Source organism: Hibiscus syriacus, unplaced genomic scaffold (genome assembly GCF_006381635.1).
Source record: "Hibiscus syriacus cultivar Baekdansim isolate YM2019G1 unplaced genomic scaffold, ASM638163v2 tig00111502_pilon, whole genome shotgun sequence".
In the NCBI taxonomy this organism is placed as follows: Eukaryota; Viridiplantae; Streptophyta; class Magnoliopsida; order Malvales; family Malvaceae; genus Hibiscus; species Hibiscus syriacus.
This window is the reverse complement of record NW_024063105.1, coordinates 146,059-163,630: the sequence shown is the minus strand read 5'-3', so window position 1 is coordinate 163,630 and position 17,572 is coordinate 146,059. Positions and strand designations below refer to the sequence as shown.

Sequence of the window (17,572 nt, the reverse complement as noted above, 5' to 3'; positions counted from 1 at the left end):
TAAAAATCAACTGCGGTCTTAGCCCAAAGGGTGTTATCCAAAATTGTGTCCGGTAGTTGTTCCCTCTCCTCTTCAGATACCGGTATGGTACTGGCCGGTAACTCATACGAGAGCCAACTCTCATCCATCATGTCCGGAACCGGTGGGGGTTTCTCAATACTTCGATATATTACCCCATGTGAATCGGGCTCTGGAATGGTGGGAGGGACCTCTTCAACGATGACAGTTGCCTCTTGAACGGTGGGAGGGGACTCTCGAGGAATGATATGGGGGGCCTCTTCAACGATAGGAGTGGACTCTTGAGGGATGACAGGCGAGTCGGGCTTCTTCTTGCGGTGTCTTCGCACTATTGGGGTGTACGGAGACTTAATAGCACGTGCACGCTGTCTGATGCGTGAACTCCGTCGTGCAAGCATAACCCGACGTAAAGCATCCACTCTATCGGGCCGCTAAATAATTAAATACAAAAATCAGTAAATAAACAGACATGATATTTAAACAGTGAAAACAAAGACAAATATGTTTCAAACTTGCATTGTATTCACCCAAGTCATTATTCTATCATAGTTCACAAAATGCATCAGATAACAAAGAAAAATATGTTTCAAACTAATACCCTGAAGTTAGTATTTGTCTTTGATTTGTCTATTGGTTGAAGTAATGCAATCCATTCAAGTTTCAATTTGCAGAAGAAGAAATAGTTTACTTTCGCAACACGAAACTTAAAATCGCAACGCGAAACCAAAATCGCAACGCGAAATGAAAATCGCAACGACAGAATCGCAACGCGAAATGAAAATCGCAACGAAAGAATCGCAACGCGAAATGAAAATCGCAATGCGATTTTGGTTTCGCGTTGCGATCTTGTCGTTGCGATTTTGGTTTCGCGTTGCGATTCTGTCGTTGCGATTTTCATTTCGCGTTGCGATTTTGGTTTCGCGTTGCGATTTTAAGTTTCGTGTTGCGAAAGTAAACTATAAATTCTTCTGCAAATTGAAACTTGAATGGATAAATTTACTTTCAACCAAAAGACAAAACAAAGACAAATACTATTTCACAGTGTTAAAGAATACACAGTTTAGCAGAATTGGCAGCAACCGAACAAATTTACTTTCAACCAAAAGACAAAACAAAGACAAATACTATTTCACAGTGTTAAAGAATACACAGTTTAGCAGAATTGGCAGCAACCGAACAAATTTACTTTCAACCAAAAGACAAAACAAAGACAAATATATTTCACAGTGTTAAAGAATACACAGTTTAGCAGAATTGGCAGCAACCGAACAAATTTACTTTCAACCAAAAGACAAACAAAGACAAATACTATTTCACAGTGTTAAAGAATACACAGTTTAGCAGAATTGGCAGCAACCGAATAAATTTACTAAGCAATCTAAGTGAAATGGCTAATCTAAGTGAAATTACGAGTAAATTTATCATTAAGTTAAATATGGAAAATCTTAAACTTACCTCGTTGCGTAGAGTATGAACCTCATTCTGCAACGATACTATCATCTCACGTAGAGCGGCAACCTCACCACGTAAAGTTGACACCTCCACACGCCATGCACCATCGTTATCGCGTAGAGTACCGATCTCCTCACGCAAGGCATTGACCTCATCACGTAACTCCCTTGACTCATCCCGTTGAGGTGGAGGTGGAGAACAGGGAGATAGGAGTCGTGGCATCTTTGCCGGTCGCCTATCATGAGGTGATGGTGGAGAAGAGGCTCGATGATGTGACGGGATAGGTGATGGCTCTCGTTCTAGAGGTGTATAGTCGTCACGATCGGGTGATGGCTCTAGGTGAGGTGATGGCTCTCGAATTGGAGGAAGTGGATGCTGCTCATCATCCGTGCCATCAAAAAAACTCTGACTAGCTTGCCACCAATCAGTGGCAAGCTCTTCCTCCGTGGGTGACAGTCTTTGTAATGGAATGTTGGCCTCCTAAAATATAAAAACTCAAACAAAGTTAAACGTCTACTATTAATAACTTGTTTATATATTATATGAAAGTATTTGTGTTAACTTACATTATTTATTGTGGCATATGGTATTAAGTCTTCCCAATCCAACAGAGTTTTCCTCTTCCAGGAAATAGCCCTGGGAATATCATTTGACGTTTTTATTGCATATGTACGCATGCTGGGGAAAGCCTCGAATATCCAAATCTACAAACAATATAATAACAAAATTAGTAATTGTTAAATAATTAATTATAATTTTAGAAACATTATATAGAAATTCTTACCTTAAAGGCCCAAACAAAGCCTGACAAAGTGTATTTGGACCCATCGCCCCGCAAACTTTTGCGGTCATCAAAGGCAGACGACAACTTAGTCCAGGTAGCTTTCCATATATACGAACCCCACGGAAACAGATTCCATGCATTCAGGTCCTCTACCAATATTATTAGCTCCCGATGAATAGGTTGTCTGGCCTCTCTGCCTAAAAAGCCGGCATACACAAGTAGTAGAAGGCATACTCGGACAACATCGACGTCTTCCATCCGAGTGAAACCAGCTTTCTTATTAAATAATTTCTTCAGGTCGTCGACATGTAGGTTCGGCTTCTCCATTGACTCATCCGGAAAAACCCGGGATAACCATGATGGGCGGGCGATATGACGAGTGTACCGGCCTACATCATCGTGTCCGAATCGTAGACCAGTGATTAAGCAGAACTCCTTCCGCCCAAAGCAAGTATACGCTGGTGGAAAATGAAACCATATCTCTTCCTCACCACGTTGTATACTGTCGGGTAGATTTGATGTCATGGTCTGAAGCCACAAATGGGTCAAATTAGCATCTCCACCCGGATGCTGTACTCTCAGCCATGGCCCGAAGCAGGTTTCCTCAAACAATTGTCTTTGAGCAGGTGAAAGCTTCTTTGCAATTGTAGTGGCCAGGCTGACTTTATTTCTCAAGGTCAATTGAGCCGAAAAAAATTTCTACAAAAACAATAAACATACCAAGTTAGATATACCAAAAACTACACTGTGAAGATATACCAAAAACAATAAACATAAAAAGTAGTAGTTTATTCTTTAAACTAAAATTTGCAACATTGTTTTGTCTTTTGGTTGAAATGAAAATCGCAACGAGAGAATCGCAACGCGAGATGACAATCGCAACGAGAGAATCGCAACGCGAAATGAAAATCGCAACGAGAGAATCGCAACGCGAAATGAAAATCGCAATGCGATTTTGGTTTCGCGTTGCGATTCTCTCGTTGCGATTTCCATTTCGCGTTGCGATTCTCTCGTTGCGACAGTCATTCTCTCGTTGCGATTTCATTTATCTCGTTGCGACTCTTCTGCAAATTGAAACTTGAATGGATTGCATTACTTCAACCAAAAGACAGAACAAAGACAAAGACAAATACTAACTTGAAAATCGCAACGAGAGAATAGCAACGCGAAATGAAAATCGCAACGACAGAATCGTAACGCGAAATGAAATCTAAGTGAAATGGTTAATCTATTATTGAAATGACCAGTAAACTTATCATCAGTTTCAATATGAAAAACCTACAATAATGCAAACATTTCAAAATAAAAATAATTAAAAAACTAACCCTCGGAGGTTGATTTTCCATTTCTGAATATTGTGAGGGATTTCTGACCGTGAATGGTTGTGAGGGATTTCGCCGGAGATGGGGACGGAAATCTTCGGAGATGGGGACGGATTTCTTCGCCGTAGAGAGTGAGAGATGGAGATGGGACTGAGTTGTGATTTTAGGTTTTAGGTTATGAGTTGCGATTACGGGATTTTGTCTTAATATTCTTTTTGTAATTTGAAAATAAAATACGCGTAGCGATTATAATGGCGCTTTAAATATCGCGTTGCGATTTACGGATACGCGTTGCGATTTTATGTATTATCGTTGCGATTTACGGATACGCGTTGCGATATACGGATACGCATTGCGATTTACCCATACGCGTTGCGATTTACGGATACACGTTGCGATTTACGGATACGCGTTGCGATTTATGTGTTCGCGTTGCGATTTTCATATTCGCGTTGCGATTTTGGAAAATCGCAATGCGAATTTGTACTATCGCATCGCGATTTTCAAGAATCGCGTTGCGATTTTGGAAACTGATTTGCGATTCTGGAAACTGATTTGCGATTCTGGGGATCGCGTTGCGATTTTTATTTCGCGTTGCGATTTTGTTGGTCATTTTGGCAAATCCAAAAAAAGTTGGTTAAAATCGTATATTATAACTTTTTTTTGGTCACTGAGGCGATTTTCTCTAAAAGAAATGGCTGTAAATTAATAGATTTGTGATTAAAATATTAGGGAAAACATTTATTAATGTAATATAAATGATTTTTTTATTTATAAAATAGTGTATTAAATAAATAAAAACGTGTATATAATAATTCATAATTTTTAATTTCTTTTATTAAAGTAACACACCAAAATCAAAACTTTGTCAAAATATGTAAACGACTCCATAATTTCTATCACTTTTACTAAAATATATAATCGTCTAATAAAATTTAAAACAGTTTACCAAAATACCTAAAACTTTTATAGTACAACAAAATGTTTAATGCTTTACCAATAGATGTAAGTTCAATAATCAATCGTTTATTTAATTTGCATCTTCTTTGAGTCTTTCGCCGAAGACGTCAGATAGTTCAGACGTCTTTTCCAAACACGATAGCATTCACCTATTTCAACAAATAAAATTTGCATCACCCCTTTAAAAATAATCATTTTTTCAACACATTATCTAAGTAATTTTATCATCAGATAATATAATAAGATACGTCTTTTTCAAACAAGGTAGCATTTAATATCGTATTGATCACTTTTGTTATGTTTTAGTCATTCAACTATTTTTTTTTTCAAAATCACACCTGACATATTTAGTTTTGGTTTTATTTTGGTCATTCGTCATTAAAAAACCAACGATGATATTAATGTGTCACCATAAGATAATTTCACGTCATCATTGAATTTTTTTTAAAAATGCCATATTAGTAGTTATGTTAATTTTTTAACGGTGGATGACCAAAATAAAATCAAAACATAACATTAAGTATAATTTTGGAAAAAATAATTTAATGATAAAAAAATGGAATAGAATAATTGGAAGAATTTTTGACCTAATGCATTTTTATAATATTCTAATTGAATTAATCTATCATATATCATATTGATAAAATATTCTAAAATATAAATTATTATAATAATAATTATGAAGGCAGAAGAAAGAAAATAAACAATCATGCCCCCAACATATTGTAATGGTCTACAGTAGATTTAAACATATTTAATGTTATAATGCACTAGGGAAACGAGCAAGGGCCACACACAGCCACCCAATTTCATTGGATAATATATAATAATATCATGGATACCAACGAAAAGATAGGACAATATTAATAAATTTATAGGTAAATTACTAAAATGATCATTTAATTATGAGATTGATGTCGATACGATCATCATATTGTTATATCACGGATAACATTAATATCATAGATACAATTAAAATGTCAATTTTATTAAATGTCACGTTAGTACTTCCGTTAAATGTTAATGACAAGTTGTTTGATTGAAATCATTTAAATAGTTATATGGTCATATTAACAAAATTGAAAGTACGATGGTTATATAGACAATAACTCCATAATTAAATGATCATTTGAGTAGTTTACCCTAAATTTATATACATTGTACTATATAAATTAATAAAATACACATACCTTTCTTCATCTATATATTATTAGGGCAAATTACATATTTGGTAATTGAACTTTATTCTCTTTTCTATTTGACTTATTGCACTTTAAATCTTTTCAAGCTTTTCACTGAACTTAATACATTGTGTTGTTTTGGTCACTCAGTCGGTAAATAGATAACGACGTTAAAATGAATTGTTATATAGATGCAAAACAATGTCGTTTTGGTATTTTTTTTTAAAACAACATCATTTTAAACGCCATTAATTATTTGACAACAAAGTAACCAAAATAGGAGATGAAGTAAAGTTCAGTGATAAAAAAATCATTGTATTAAGTTTAGTGAGGAAATTGAAAACTTGTAAAGTTTAGTGAGGAAATTTGTAATTTACCCATATTATTATTACTCCAAATTTGATAAACAATTTCGATAAAATAATATTTTAATTGATATTAGATATCAATTTTAATTTTGGGATCATTTCTGATAAAAAAATTGGGATATTTTTTTCTTTGTAAACCTAAATTAAGTTTAGGTTTAAATATATAATTAATACTGAAATTAGATGTTTTTAAACAATTTAGAGGGATATAAAATATTTCATATTTAAAATTTTATTGATCTATTAATAGGCAGACAACTCTGTAGAAACTTTTAAAAAAATTAAAAGTTTAAATACTAAAATAAATTAAAATTGATAATTTAAATATTAAATATATAATTTATTTTAAAATTATATTTTAATTATATTTTAAATATTTTCAAAATAAAATCAAAACATAGAGAATTTTAATTTCTAAAACGGTGATTCTAACCGAAACGGTAAATACTACCTACCCGTAAACTCGGTACTAACAGCGGCAACCATGATTTGATGCACCAAATTATGCTGTAAAACATCTTTTGACGGCTTCTGGGTTTCCCTTGGTTCGAGCTTTTAAGGATTGTGCTTTTCTCAAAGATTTGATTCTCTCTCTCTCTTTTTCAAATTTATTTTTGTAGTGGGTTTATGGGTCGGGCTAATTTTCTTGAGTCCTTGATTAGCTTCATTCATGTATGTTTCCTTTTGGGTGTTTTGAACCAAATTTGAGTTGAAACAAGTGATGAGAAGCAGTGGCAATGGCTAAGCCTAACTGCTTGAATCTGGGTTTCTTCTAAGTAAGAAAATAGGGTTTTTTTCCCAGCTTTTCATCATGCCTTTGTATGAGCTATATCGGATGGCTAGGGGGAAACTTGATTCATCTCAAGACAAGAAGAACCCTTCAAGCTCCACTGATTTGTCTTCTGTGTAAGTTCCTCTTATGTATTTTAAACATTGAATTTCATTTGATTACATGTTCGATCATATATGTGTGCTGTTGTTTGATTGCAGACCTGAGAATGACATTGTTGAATTGGTATGGGAAAATGATCAAGTTTCAATGCAAGGTCAGTCTAGTAGGGCTAGGAAGATGATTTCTTGTAGTGATAAAGATATAGGAAATGGAGGGGATTTTACAAGAATGGGAAAGTTTGGGGTGTTGGACTCTTCTATATTGAGTGATGTTCCGATGTCGGTGGTGCCGACTCATGGTGCTGATGATGAAGTGGTGCCTTGGCTGAAGTACCCTGAGGTTCAATCTTTACATGATGAATGTTCTGGTTTATTGCCTGAACTATCCGGGCTCGCTTCGAATGAGATCCCGACTAATAGTAACGTAGCATCATTTGATAGAAGACGCCAATCCGTTAGAGATTTGTTTACTGTTTCTACAAATGATGCTGTGGATTTTGAACGAGGAAAGCTGTTGAAGGTTCCTAAACCTGCAGATGACAAAGCTAGGCCATCACAGCCACGTCAAGTGTCTTCTCCGTATTTTAGATCAAGAAATTCGGAGAGTATTGGTAATAACCTGAGCCATACCTTAACCAACCATGCCATTTGCAGAGATTCAATGGGAGTTCAACCATCAGACGATGCTTTGGCTGGCATAAAGTTGCAGAAACAAGATCCTGGTGCACCTTGTAGTAATACACTGTTGATGAATTTTTCCCATTTCGCACGTCCCGCTGCTATTGTTAAAACTAATCTTAAGAACATAGGTGCTATGGCTAGGACTGAGAAGAATGGAAGTAAGGAAAAGGGGATTGGTGACGGTGTTAGCAACTGTGTTGATTCCAGGCACATTGATTCGAATATTGAGCTACAGAAGGAAGAACTTTCTCATTGCCATTCTACAATGTTGCCAATGAAGACCGATATAAAAGAATCTAAAGCTAAATCTCTAGATTCACCAGGTGATAAAATCTCTAATCAAGTTACTGGTGAAAATGCTTCTAAACGCCTGCCACATAGTGACAAGGCTGTAGAGTCTGTGCATGCTGCTTCCTCTGTTTGCTGTGGAAATAGTGTTGAAAGATCATCTGATGATACATTATTACACAATTTGAAGAGAAAAAATCGTGATGATGATGAGTTTGAATGCCCTAGTGAAGTAAGTTGTAGAATATAATTTTATTTAGTGTTGTGGTGCTTTGAACTCATTTTTTTTCCTTTTCTGATAAATCAAAGTAACCAACTTACATGTGTAGGATGCTGAAGAAGAATCTGAGGGTGTGAAAAAAGCAATTCCCGCTCAAGGTGGTAAGGGGTCTAAGAGAAGTCGAGCAGCAGAAGTGCATAATTTATCTGAAAGGGTGAGGAAGTGTATTCGATTAGTTCGATAATTCTAAAAGGCTATCCTTCATATGGCTGTGTCTGAATTGTAAGACCTTGACTTTCACAGAGGCGAAGGGATAGGATAAACGAGAAAATGCGTGCCTTACAGGAGCTCATACCAAACTGCAACAAGGTTGGTAATTCATATTACTTTTAAATCAAGAGTTTTCTTGGAAACAGATGCGACTCTGGAAATAGATCATTGAGCTTAGGCTTATCCTTGCTAATTTTATTAGTAGTTTAAAACATATAGCTTATTCATGCTTCTTATCTTCTACTGCAATCATAGTTAAATTCATCAAACATGGTTAAATACTTTATGAATTTTTTATTGAACCAAAAACAGACCAACAAAGACTTGATAGCTTTTGTATTTTAAAGCTGTTGACTTTTTACATTTTGGCATTACAAGGTGGACAAAGCTTCGATGCTTGATGAAGCAATTGAATATCTTAAAACACTCCAACTACAGGTGCAGGTAAGATATTCATCTTCTTTCTCCCAAATCATAACTGTTACTCTTCCTTTTGGTGTATATTTGAAAGTTGATTCTTTGAAGGGTAATCGAAATAAGTTTATTTTATCAACTACCGACCTTACGCAGATTATGTCTATGCGAGCTGGGTTATATATGCCACCGACGATGTTTCCAACTGGAATGCAACATATGCATGCAGCTCATATGGCACATTTATCATCCATGAGTGTTGGAATGGGTATAGGTATGGGTTTCGGGATGCCATTTCCTCAAACGAATACTATAGTTTCTGCTTGCCCTATGGTTCAGGTGCCTCCAACCCCTGGAGCACCTCTTTCTGGCCCCTGCCCTGGCCCACATCCATCCGGCACCACTACACTCCAAGAGATGACAGGATCTAACCTACAGCCGTATGGGTTTCATGGTCATGGACTTCCGATGTCGATGCCAGGTGTACCTTTGATTCCTATTCCAATTCAGAATATCAACTCACAAGTGACAGAGAACACTAACATCAATAGCTCCGTGAATCAAGTGACAGAGAACACTAACATCAATAGCTGCGTGAATCAGACATCTACTCAGGTTGGGAAAATTTTCTTGTTCCTATTCAAGTCATTGAAAAAAAGAGAGTTTCTAGTATTTGCTTAGTCAGGGTTTAGTTGCCCTCAATGACTAGTTAATCTTATAATGGTTTCCCAGTAGACAAATTTATGGTAAACCTGACTGATTTTTCTTGTTAGGTTAGATTAAAGAAATCATTTTCCTTTTCATCAATGAAAAGCTCTATGCTTCTTAGTTCTTATAAAGCATGAGTTGGAATATATACATACAAGCATGCAAAAACACACACTTATTGTTTACCTTTGCTATATATGTATGGCAGAAAAAGGGAGGCCGATTCTATTAACTTGTCACTCATCTGAACATTTTGCAATTTTTTTTATGGCTTTGCTTCTTGTCTGCCTGAATTTAATCAAATTTGATATTGTTTGCGATGCCAGTGCCAAACAACAAATGAAAGTTTTGAACAGCCAGCTGAAGTGCACAAGAATAGTCAAGCCTCAGAAATCACCGGTAGTGTTCCTTTTAGATCAACAGAAGGAGATGAGAAGTTACCTGATAGGTCATAGTACTTTTGATTGTATATACGCATCGTGTTTTATCAAAGTGTAGGTTATATTTGTTAGCTTTTTGACCCGAGGATAGGAAACTATTTTGCTTCAGATGGAGACTGAAGCTTTTTTTTTTTGTGTGTGTGTGTGTGAGGGGGACTGTATTTGACCTCTATGATGATGATGGTCAACTGAATACTAATTTCGGGGAATTACAGTTAGAATTTGCACATATTTCGGCACGTCGAGGAGATTTCGAATTCTTTACTTGAATTTGTAAGTCATTTATTAAGATCCATCATCGATGCTAATAATGCTGGTCTGTCTAAGAGATAAATACCTCAATAGTATGTACCCGAGTGTTTGTTTAGGCCAACCTCTGGCTCTGGTTTATCGATTCTTCGAATTGAGGAAATGATCATTATTTTCTGTCACATGCACACAGAAACATATGTGTGAGTGTGTGTTTATGTCCCTCGTCAACAACTTGTAAGCTATTGCTTAGATTCCTCTGTTTGAACAGAAGACGGAGCTTCCTTTGTTTGTGTTACTCCTCCATCCAAGGTGTTTTCTTCCTCCTTGACAAGCGGTCCGGTACTCAAGGCTCTGGTTTATCGATTCTTCGAATTGAGGAAATGATCATTATTTTCTGTCACATGCACACAGAAACATATGTGTGAGTGTGTGTTTATGTCCCTCGTCAACAACTTGTAAGCTATTGCTTAGATTCCTCTGTTTGAACAGAAGACGGAGCTTCCTTTGTTTGTGTTACTCCTCCATCCAAGGTGTTTTCTTCCTCCTTGACAAGCGGTCCGGTACTCAAATCCTTAGCTTAGGCTTCAGGATGATCGGGTTCTTTTATTAGTTGTTGCTTAGATTCCTCTGTTTGAACGGAAGAAGGAGCTTCATGTGCTTGTGTTACTCCTCCATCCAGGGTGGTGTTTTCTTCCTCTGCGACGAGTGATCCGGTACACAAATCCTTAGCTTCGGCTTCAGCAGGATCAGGTTTGCCCGTCTTGTATTTGTACCATGAGGCCCAGTACAGATAATTTATAAAGTTTAAGCAGCTAAGGGTAGTTAAAAACCAGTAAAAGGGATTCAAGTTGCTCTGGTTTAAGTCTAATCCATGAATCCAACCTTGTCCGCTTGAACTGACTCTTTCGGTGATGGAGTTTATGATGTTTACGAACAAGGTACTCAAGAAGTCGCCGAAAGATAGAGATAACCAGGTAAACGATGTCGAGAGTGATCTCATGCTGATCAGTGCTTCCTTGTAGAAAAATTCCAGCAGTCCTACAAGAGTGAACATGCCTGCAATTCCAAAATTTCCATATTGAAAGGAGAGCCAGAAGAGACTTATGGGCTTGAACATGTCCTTATGAACTTGATCCCTTCTTTTAACCTCAACAATGCCGGCAACGGCCATTGAAATTGCTGACAGGACAAGCCCCACTCCGACACGTTGGAGTTGAGTGATGCCTGATGGATGGTGTGTGATTTTTAGAGCAAAAGGGACAAAGAATAATTCATAGGCAGGAATCAGAATGGACATGAAGACCAGTGGGATTATCGGGATTGATGCGGCAGGAACGTTGAGTTTCCCGAGATGGCGATCCATGATGTTACCTTGCTGAACCGAGAATGTCTGCAGCTGTGCCAGACGTGTTCATTATGATGGTACTGCCTAAAATGGGCAACATTCTGGTTAGTATCTTAACTTCATCAACTTGAGTCACCGTGCACACCGTCCACGGTGACAGTGATGGTGTCGCTTCCGACTCTTTCGGAACAATTGCTGCTTTATCTAGGAATCAGACCAAGAATCACAGATCGGAATTAGCTTCAGAATTTTTTTAGCATGTTTAGACATCATACAATTGTTTCACATGCATGATTCACCTGAATTGGTTGGTGTGGAATATACTTTCCTCCCTGCAACTGGTTTCGCCTTCATCGACCTCGTACAATTCATCCGGTTTATCCGGCAGAGCTAGCAGTCTATTTTTGAAGGCTACTGCTATGACCTATATGAATGGTCTATCATAACACACAAGAAGTGTTTGTCACACTTGTTTATATATGTAGCTATGCATGAGAAATGAAATGCTGAGATAAATACTGAACCTGAGCTATCCTTATGATGGGGCTATTAGCAGCCGTCGGTTCTCGTAGGCGGTAGAAAGGCTTTCCAGATGCAAGAACACAGAATCCGATGATCGTAGCCACCGTCGATATGAAGAAACCCCAATACCACTTATGCTTTTCGGTAGTCAAATGTACGATGCCCGTCACTCCTACGGAAGCTCCGACTGTAATACTGAGTAGGGGTGTTCATTCGGTTAAAACGGTGGCCGACCGAACCGAATTAACCATAACCGAATTAACCAAACTTTTTTTTCTTTAACCGTTAACCGAACCGAATTTTTTTTCGAACATATTAATCGAACCGAATAAATTTCGATTAATTCGGTTAATTTCGAATTAACCGATTTTTTTTTTAAAATTTTCTAATTTATATAAAAATTAAATATTTTTTAATTCAAAAAAAGTTTATAATTAATTTAAATAATATATAATTATAAAATAAAAAATTTAGATAAATTTTTTAATTAATTAATATTGATTTAAGTTTAAAAGTTATTGGATCTTAAATTATTAATTGGGTTTTAAATGGTTTGGGTTTAGCCCATATTTTATATATAATATATTTAATATTTTTTAATTAAAAAACAGTTTACAATTAATTTAAATAATTTATAAAATAAAAAATTTATATAATTTTTTAATTAATTAATATTGATATAAGTTTAAAAGTTATTGGATCTTAAATTATTAATTGGGTTTTAAATAATTTGGGTTGAGCCCATATGTTATATATAATATATTTAATATTTAATATTTAATTTCGGTTAATTCGGTTAATTCGGTTAATTAACCGAATTCGAACCGAATTAACCGTTAACCGAATTCTAAATATTTTCTTAACCGTTAACCGACCGAACTAATTCGGTAATCGAACCGAATTAACCGAACTAATTCGATTCGGTCGGTTAACAGAATTAGTTCGATTATTTGAACACCCCTAATACTGAGCAATAACCAGTTGAAAAACCTAGCAAGAGCTTTTGCTTTCTTGGGAAGTGTAACCCCTAAACCCGACCTAAAAGAATTAGGTTGAATATAGAGAGCTCATTAACTAAAATAAATAAATAATAATTAAAGTAACCAATACATATATATATATGTGTATATATATAGCACCTCCAAAACAAATTGCTACCACAGACCAAAACATTGATTTTAACGTTAATCACATTAGATTCATCGTCGAATTTGCTCTGTCTTCTCTAAAGTCGTTGAAGTTTTGGATTAATTTTGTCTTTTTGTTGCTTTTTTATTTTAAGTAAAGCTGCTGTATTTCATTGAATGCATCAGTGTTCTTCGACAAAGCTTTCTACCATGCTCATCATTTTGGCAGTTTTGTATAATATTCCATATTCCATCTGTATACAGAAATATGTGCATCAAATTTGGTCGAGAGAGTCGCTCTCGTAATGTGTTTTTATATTGTTCGATTCAAATTAGTCGGTAAACACACATGGATAAGTCGATGATATGTATTAAAGAAGTACTTACACTGCAAACTGAGTCGGGAGAATTACCCTCGTATATAATAAAATTTTACCACATTCAATTCGGCAATCAACAAATCGTATACTATTTATTTTATAATCACTGATATTTAATTATTTCATCAATTAATTCATATAAGGTATCACAAAGGCTCATTATGTGTGGGCAACTAATTTTAACCACGAGTATTTCAAGTTAATTTTGGAGATCTTAAATCTTCATTTTAATTAAATATTTTTTTATAAAAAACCTTGATTTTAATAAAAAAATTAATATACTATATATTAGAGGAGAAACAATTTGGAAATATATTTTAATTTATTATAATGATTCGATTTACAACAAAATCCTTTACCTAAGATATTAAACTTTAAACGAATTAATTTAAAATATATTTTATTATTATATTTTAAATAACGAGTTTAAGAAGTGAAACATGATTGTAAAGTTTATATAGGATACATAACAAAAAAAGAATTGGCATAATGTTGAAATTAGCCCCTATTATTTATCAAAATGTTCATTATATCCTATATTCTATTTTTAAAGTATTTTGGTCCCCCACATTTCATTTTAAGGTAAAACATCCCTTAACATTTGATCGAATAATCATTTTGTCTCTTATTCTTTTTTTGGAGCATTTTAACCCTCAACATTTCATTTTAAGTTAAAAAAAGCTCTTAGTTTTGGAATGTTATTCGTGTGTTAACTAATAGTTTTCATCTATAGAGGGAGCTTTTTGTATAAGGTGAAACATTGGGGTTCAAAATGCTCTAAAAAAGGAATATGGGTCATTATGACTATTTTAATAAATATCGGGGACTATTTTCGGTATTATGCCAAAAATTTACTCTTAAAACCGGATGATAATTACTTCTATCTCTTTTTAACCAAAATTATCACTATATATAAATAAATCTCGTGAGCAATTTTATCAACAAAATTATTATAAGTTAACTCCAAAGATTATGGTTTTATTTACACGCACATATATATAAATCAAAGAGATAATTGTATAAGATATTCTTAAGTTATGATTTTATTTTAATCTAGTCCATAAATTTTACAAAGTTCTGTATGATTATATCAATCTTAAATTATAACTATATTTTAAATTAATCTTCAAATTTTAAAATCTTTTATACTACTTCATAAATTATAGGGTAAACTATGTGTTTAGTACCTAAACTACCAGTTTTGATTCGTTTTAGTACTTAAACTTTTATTTTTTTCAAAATCATACCTAATATTTAATTTTTTTTCATTTTAGTACCTCACCGTTAAAAATTTAACATGTTTAGTACTTAGACTATCAATTTTGGTATGTTTTAGTACCTAAACTTTTTAAAAAAAATAAAACTTAACGTTAAGGCTTTATTATGGGTAATAAAATAAAACAAAAACTAAACGTTAGGTGTGATTTTGAAAAAAAAATTAAAAATTTAGGTACTAAAATGAACCATAACTGATAGTTTAGGTACTAAACATATAATTTACCCTAAATTATAACATCATTTCACTAAATTCGTTTCACCTTATAAACAATGTGCTCGAACTCATAACATTTATATATATATAAAAATGAAAAGTGGTAGACTTGAGTTAATATATAAATATAATATAACGACAATCTCTGGAAAACAAAAGCTGACAAGTGTAACCAGAACCGTGGAGGTCGCCGGTGAAGCAAGGGATGAGATAAAGTGGGAAGCCCCCAGCCGTGAGCGGAGAAGGCGACGTTCACGGCGGTGGGACTTAACAACAATAAACCATTCATCTTCGCAACGGAAAACGTCTTCAAACTCAGTAACCTTAGCTTTATGGAACGCGACAACCGTATGCCCCCGCCCATTTTTTTCAGCCACCACCTCCTCGGCCGCCTCCGCCTCGCTACCGTGTCGGTTTCGTCATCTGTCGTCGAAAGCTTCTCGTAGCGACCGCATTGCCGTTGGTGCCCCCGTAAAAGGCCTTCGAAATGGATCTTCACCGCCATTGAAATGAACAGAAAACGAACAAAAGGCAATGAAAACACACCACGGAGAGCTTAGTTCCCTCAGTGACGTATGTGGTCAAAGTTGATGAATGGATCTTATATATATTATAAAGCCATGCATATATATATATATATTACAAAGACTTGTTTCAGTTGTTTGTTTGTGTCAAATGCATACATAGGGAATAAATTTTGGTTGCTTTTTTAATGTCCGTAGCATTTCAACTTAATGTATGCATTCAAGTTATATATATGATTAACTACACTGATGACCCCTTTTGTTTTTGGCTTATTATATTTAGTCACCAGTTTTGAAAAAGTAATGTTTTGGTCACTTACATTATCGGTTCATTACATTTTAGAACCCTTCTAACAACACTCCTCGCCCTCACGACGCTCGTGGCCCTTGCATTTGGAAGCATGTGCTCTCACCTGAGACTAAACAATCTTAGGCACTCTAGCGTTGATCGATCGAACATTTAATCCCCCCTTAACTGGTCATATGTATGCTCGTGTGCCCTTGTGAACTCACACCCCTTGCACCCTTTACAAATCAATGAAATCCCACTTCTGATTAGAGAACGTTGAGTTTTGGACAAGGGATGAGTGACGGCCGAAAGCGGCGACAACAATAGAAAGGATGAGGTCTAGGATTAGAAGAAAGATTTTTTTAGGACAAGGAGGGTTCAATTTCTTTGTATGAGGGTGAAAAAATAACTTTTTAAAAGTTTAGGGACTAAATTAGAAATATTTTTTACTAACATGCCACATGATTGAATTAATACGAGTTAACGGTTCGGTGACTAAAACAAGATGACGGATCGATAACATAAGCGGCCAAGTTGTAACTTTTTAAAATCAGTGACAAAAATCAAACAGATCAGAAACACAAAGGACTACCAATGTTGTTTACACACACACACATATAGTAATTTTAACTGGTTTAGCACACATGGCCAGCATATAGGGGAGGCCAGCATGTGCAATGATTGCTGGCCATGTTAGGGTTTAGATTCCAATCATTTGTGAAGTGTATACGTTGTTGTATCTATCGGCTTTGCTTAAGGTGATTATAAAGGATTATATTTTTTTAAGTACTTTTTAAGTTTGAGCGTTCTATCACTTTTATAACCGTTGATGTTTAAATCTGTAAATTTTAATAATAACAACGAATTGTTTTAACAACCGAGATAATTTAGTTAGTACATCTTTAGTTTTGATTAATATCATAATTAACACATTGCATTTTAGTCTCTAATTACCCACTAAATGACGAACCACAAGTCAGAGATCTGTTCTGTAATCTATCCGAAGGTCTTGCGTGGTTGTTATTCCCCTTTAATTTCTAATCATTTTTCAAATTAGATTGGATATGTTTCCATTCAAATTCATATCAGTGTTGAAATAATATAGACTTGTTAGTTTAAATGATAAAAGAGTTTGATTATATTTAATTCAAATATCTAATTCAACACCTATGTGGGGAGAAATTATTTGATGTTACTACGTCATCTGTAATCTCAATCAATAATATTTCTCTATATCGTTTTTTTTAAAGTGATTTTTCACCTATTTTCTATATGTAAATAAGAATTGGGCAGTTATCTGGAAGTTATTTTAAAATTTATGACTTTCATTTATTAAATCCAGGATGACGTGGTGAGTTGAATCCATTCATTGATGAAAATATCAGTCTTAAATTGTTCATTGATCATTAATTTCTTTTATTTTCTGCTTCATTCACAAACACTAGGGTTCGAACCTTTTACATTGCTTAAGAAATCTAACACCTCATCCCACTAGATCAACCGATTGTTGAAAACTGTCTTATTTTTGTTTTGCATACCGCACACCTGATTTTGGTGGGTGAGTCTTCTGACGACAATTTTTTGCATACACAAATATTCGAACATGATATATTGTTTAAACGATATCAAGCTACTTACCACTTT

At 34.9% G+C, this 17,572-nt stretch overlaps 1 protein-coding gene and 1 pseudogene across 2 annotated transcripts; one reads left to right on the top strand and one right to left on the bottom strand.

Annotated features, from left to right (window-relative positions):
• The first annotated feature begins 6,626 nt into the window (after positions 1 to 6,626).
• LOC120163899 (transcription factor PIF3-like) lies at positions 6,627 to 10,236 on the top strand. Of its 2 annotated transcripts, XM_039173708.1 has the most exons (8): positions 6,627 to 6,991; positions 7,076 to 8,177; positions 8,275 to 8,379; positions 8,469 to 8,534; positions 8,814 to 8,879; positions 9,006 to 9,413; positions 9,453 to 9,464; positions 9,884 to 10,236. In XM_039173708.1, the coding sequence occupies exons 1-8, from the start codon at positions 6,897 to 6,899 to the stop codon at positions 10,010 to 10,012; spliced, it is 1,983 nt and encodes a 660-aa protein (XP_039029639.1). In that variant the 5' UTR covers positions 6,627 to 6,896; the 3' UTR covers positions 10,013 to 10,236. The 2 variants fall into 2 exon arrangements, with proteins under 2 accessions (XP_039029639.1, XP_039029638.1); XM_039173707.1 differs by having other exon boundaries at positions 9,006 to 9,464.
• A 459-nt stretch (positions 10,237 to 10,695) lies between these two features.
• On the bottom strand, positions 10,696 to 15,620 carry LOC120163875 (annotated as a pseudogene).
• Positions 15,621 to 17,572: the final 1,952 nt, after the last annotated feature.

Bases quoted from the DNA above. Each gene is read 5' to 3' on its own strand.
- LOC120163899 (XM_039173707.1), top strand. From the start codon at position 6,897: ATGCCTTTGTATGAGCTATATCGGATGGCTAGGGGGAAACTTGATTCA. The intron at 8,535-8,813 runs GTTGGTAATTCA...TGGCATTACAAG, and splicing joins TCATACCAAACTGCAACAAG to GTGGACAAAGCTTCGATGCT. The intron at 9,465-9,883 runs GTTGGGAAAATT...TTGCGATGCCAG, and splicing joins TGAATCAGACATCTACTCAG to TGCCAAACAACAAATGAAAG.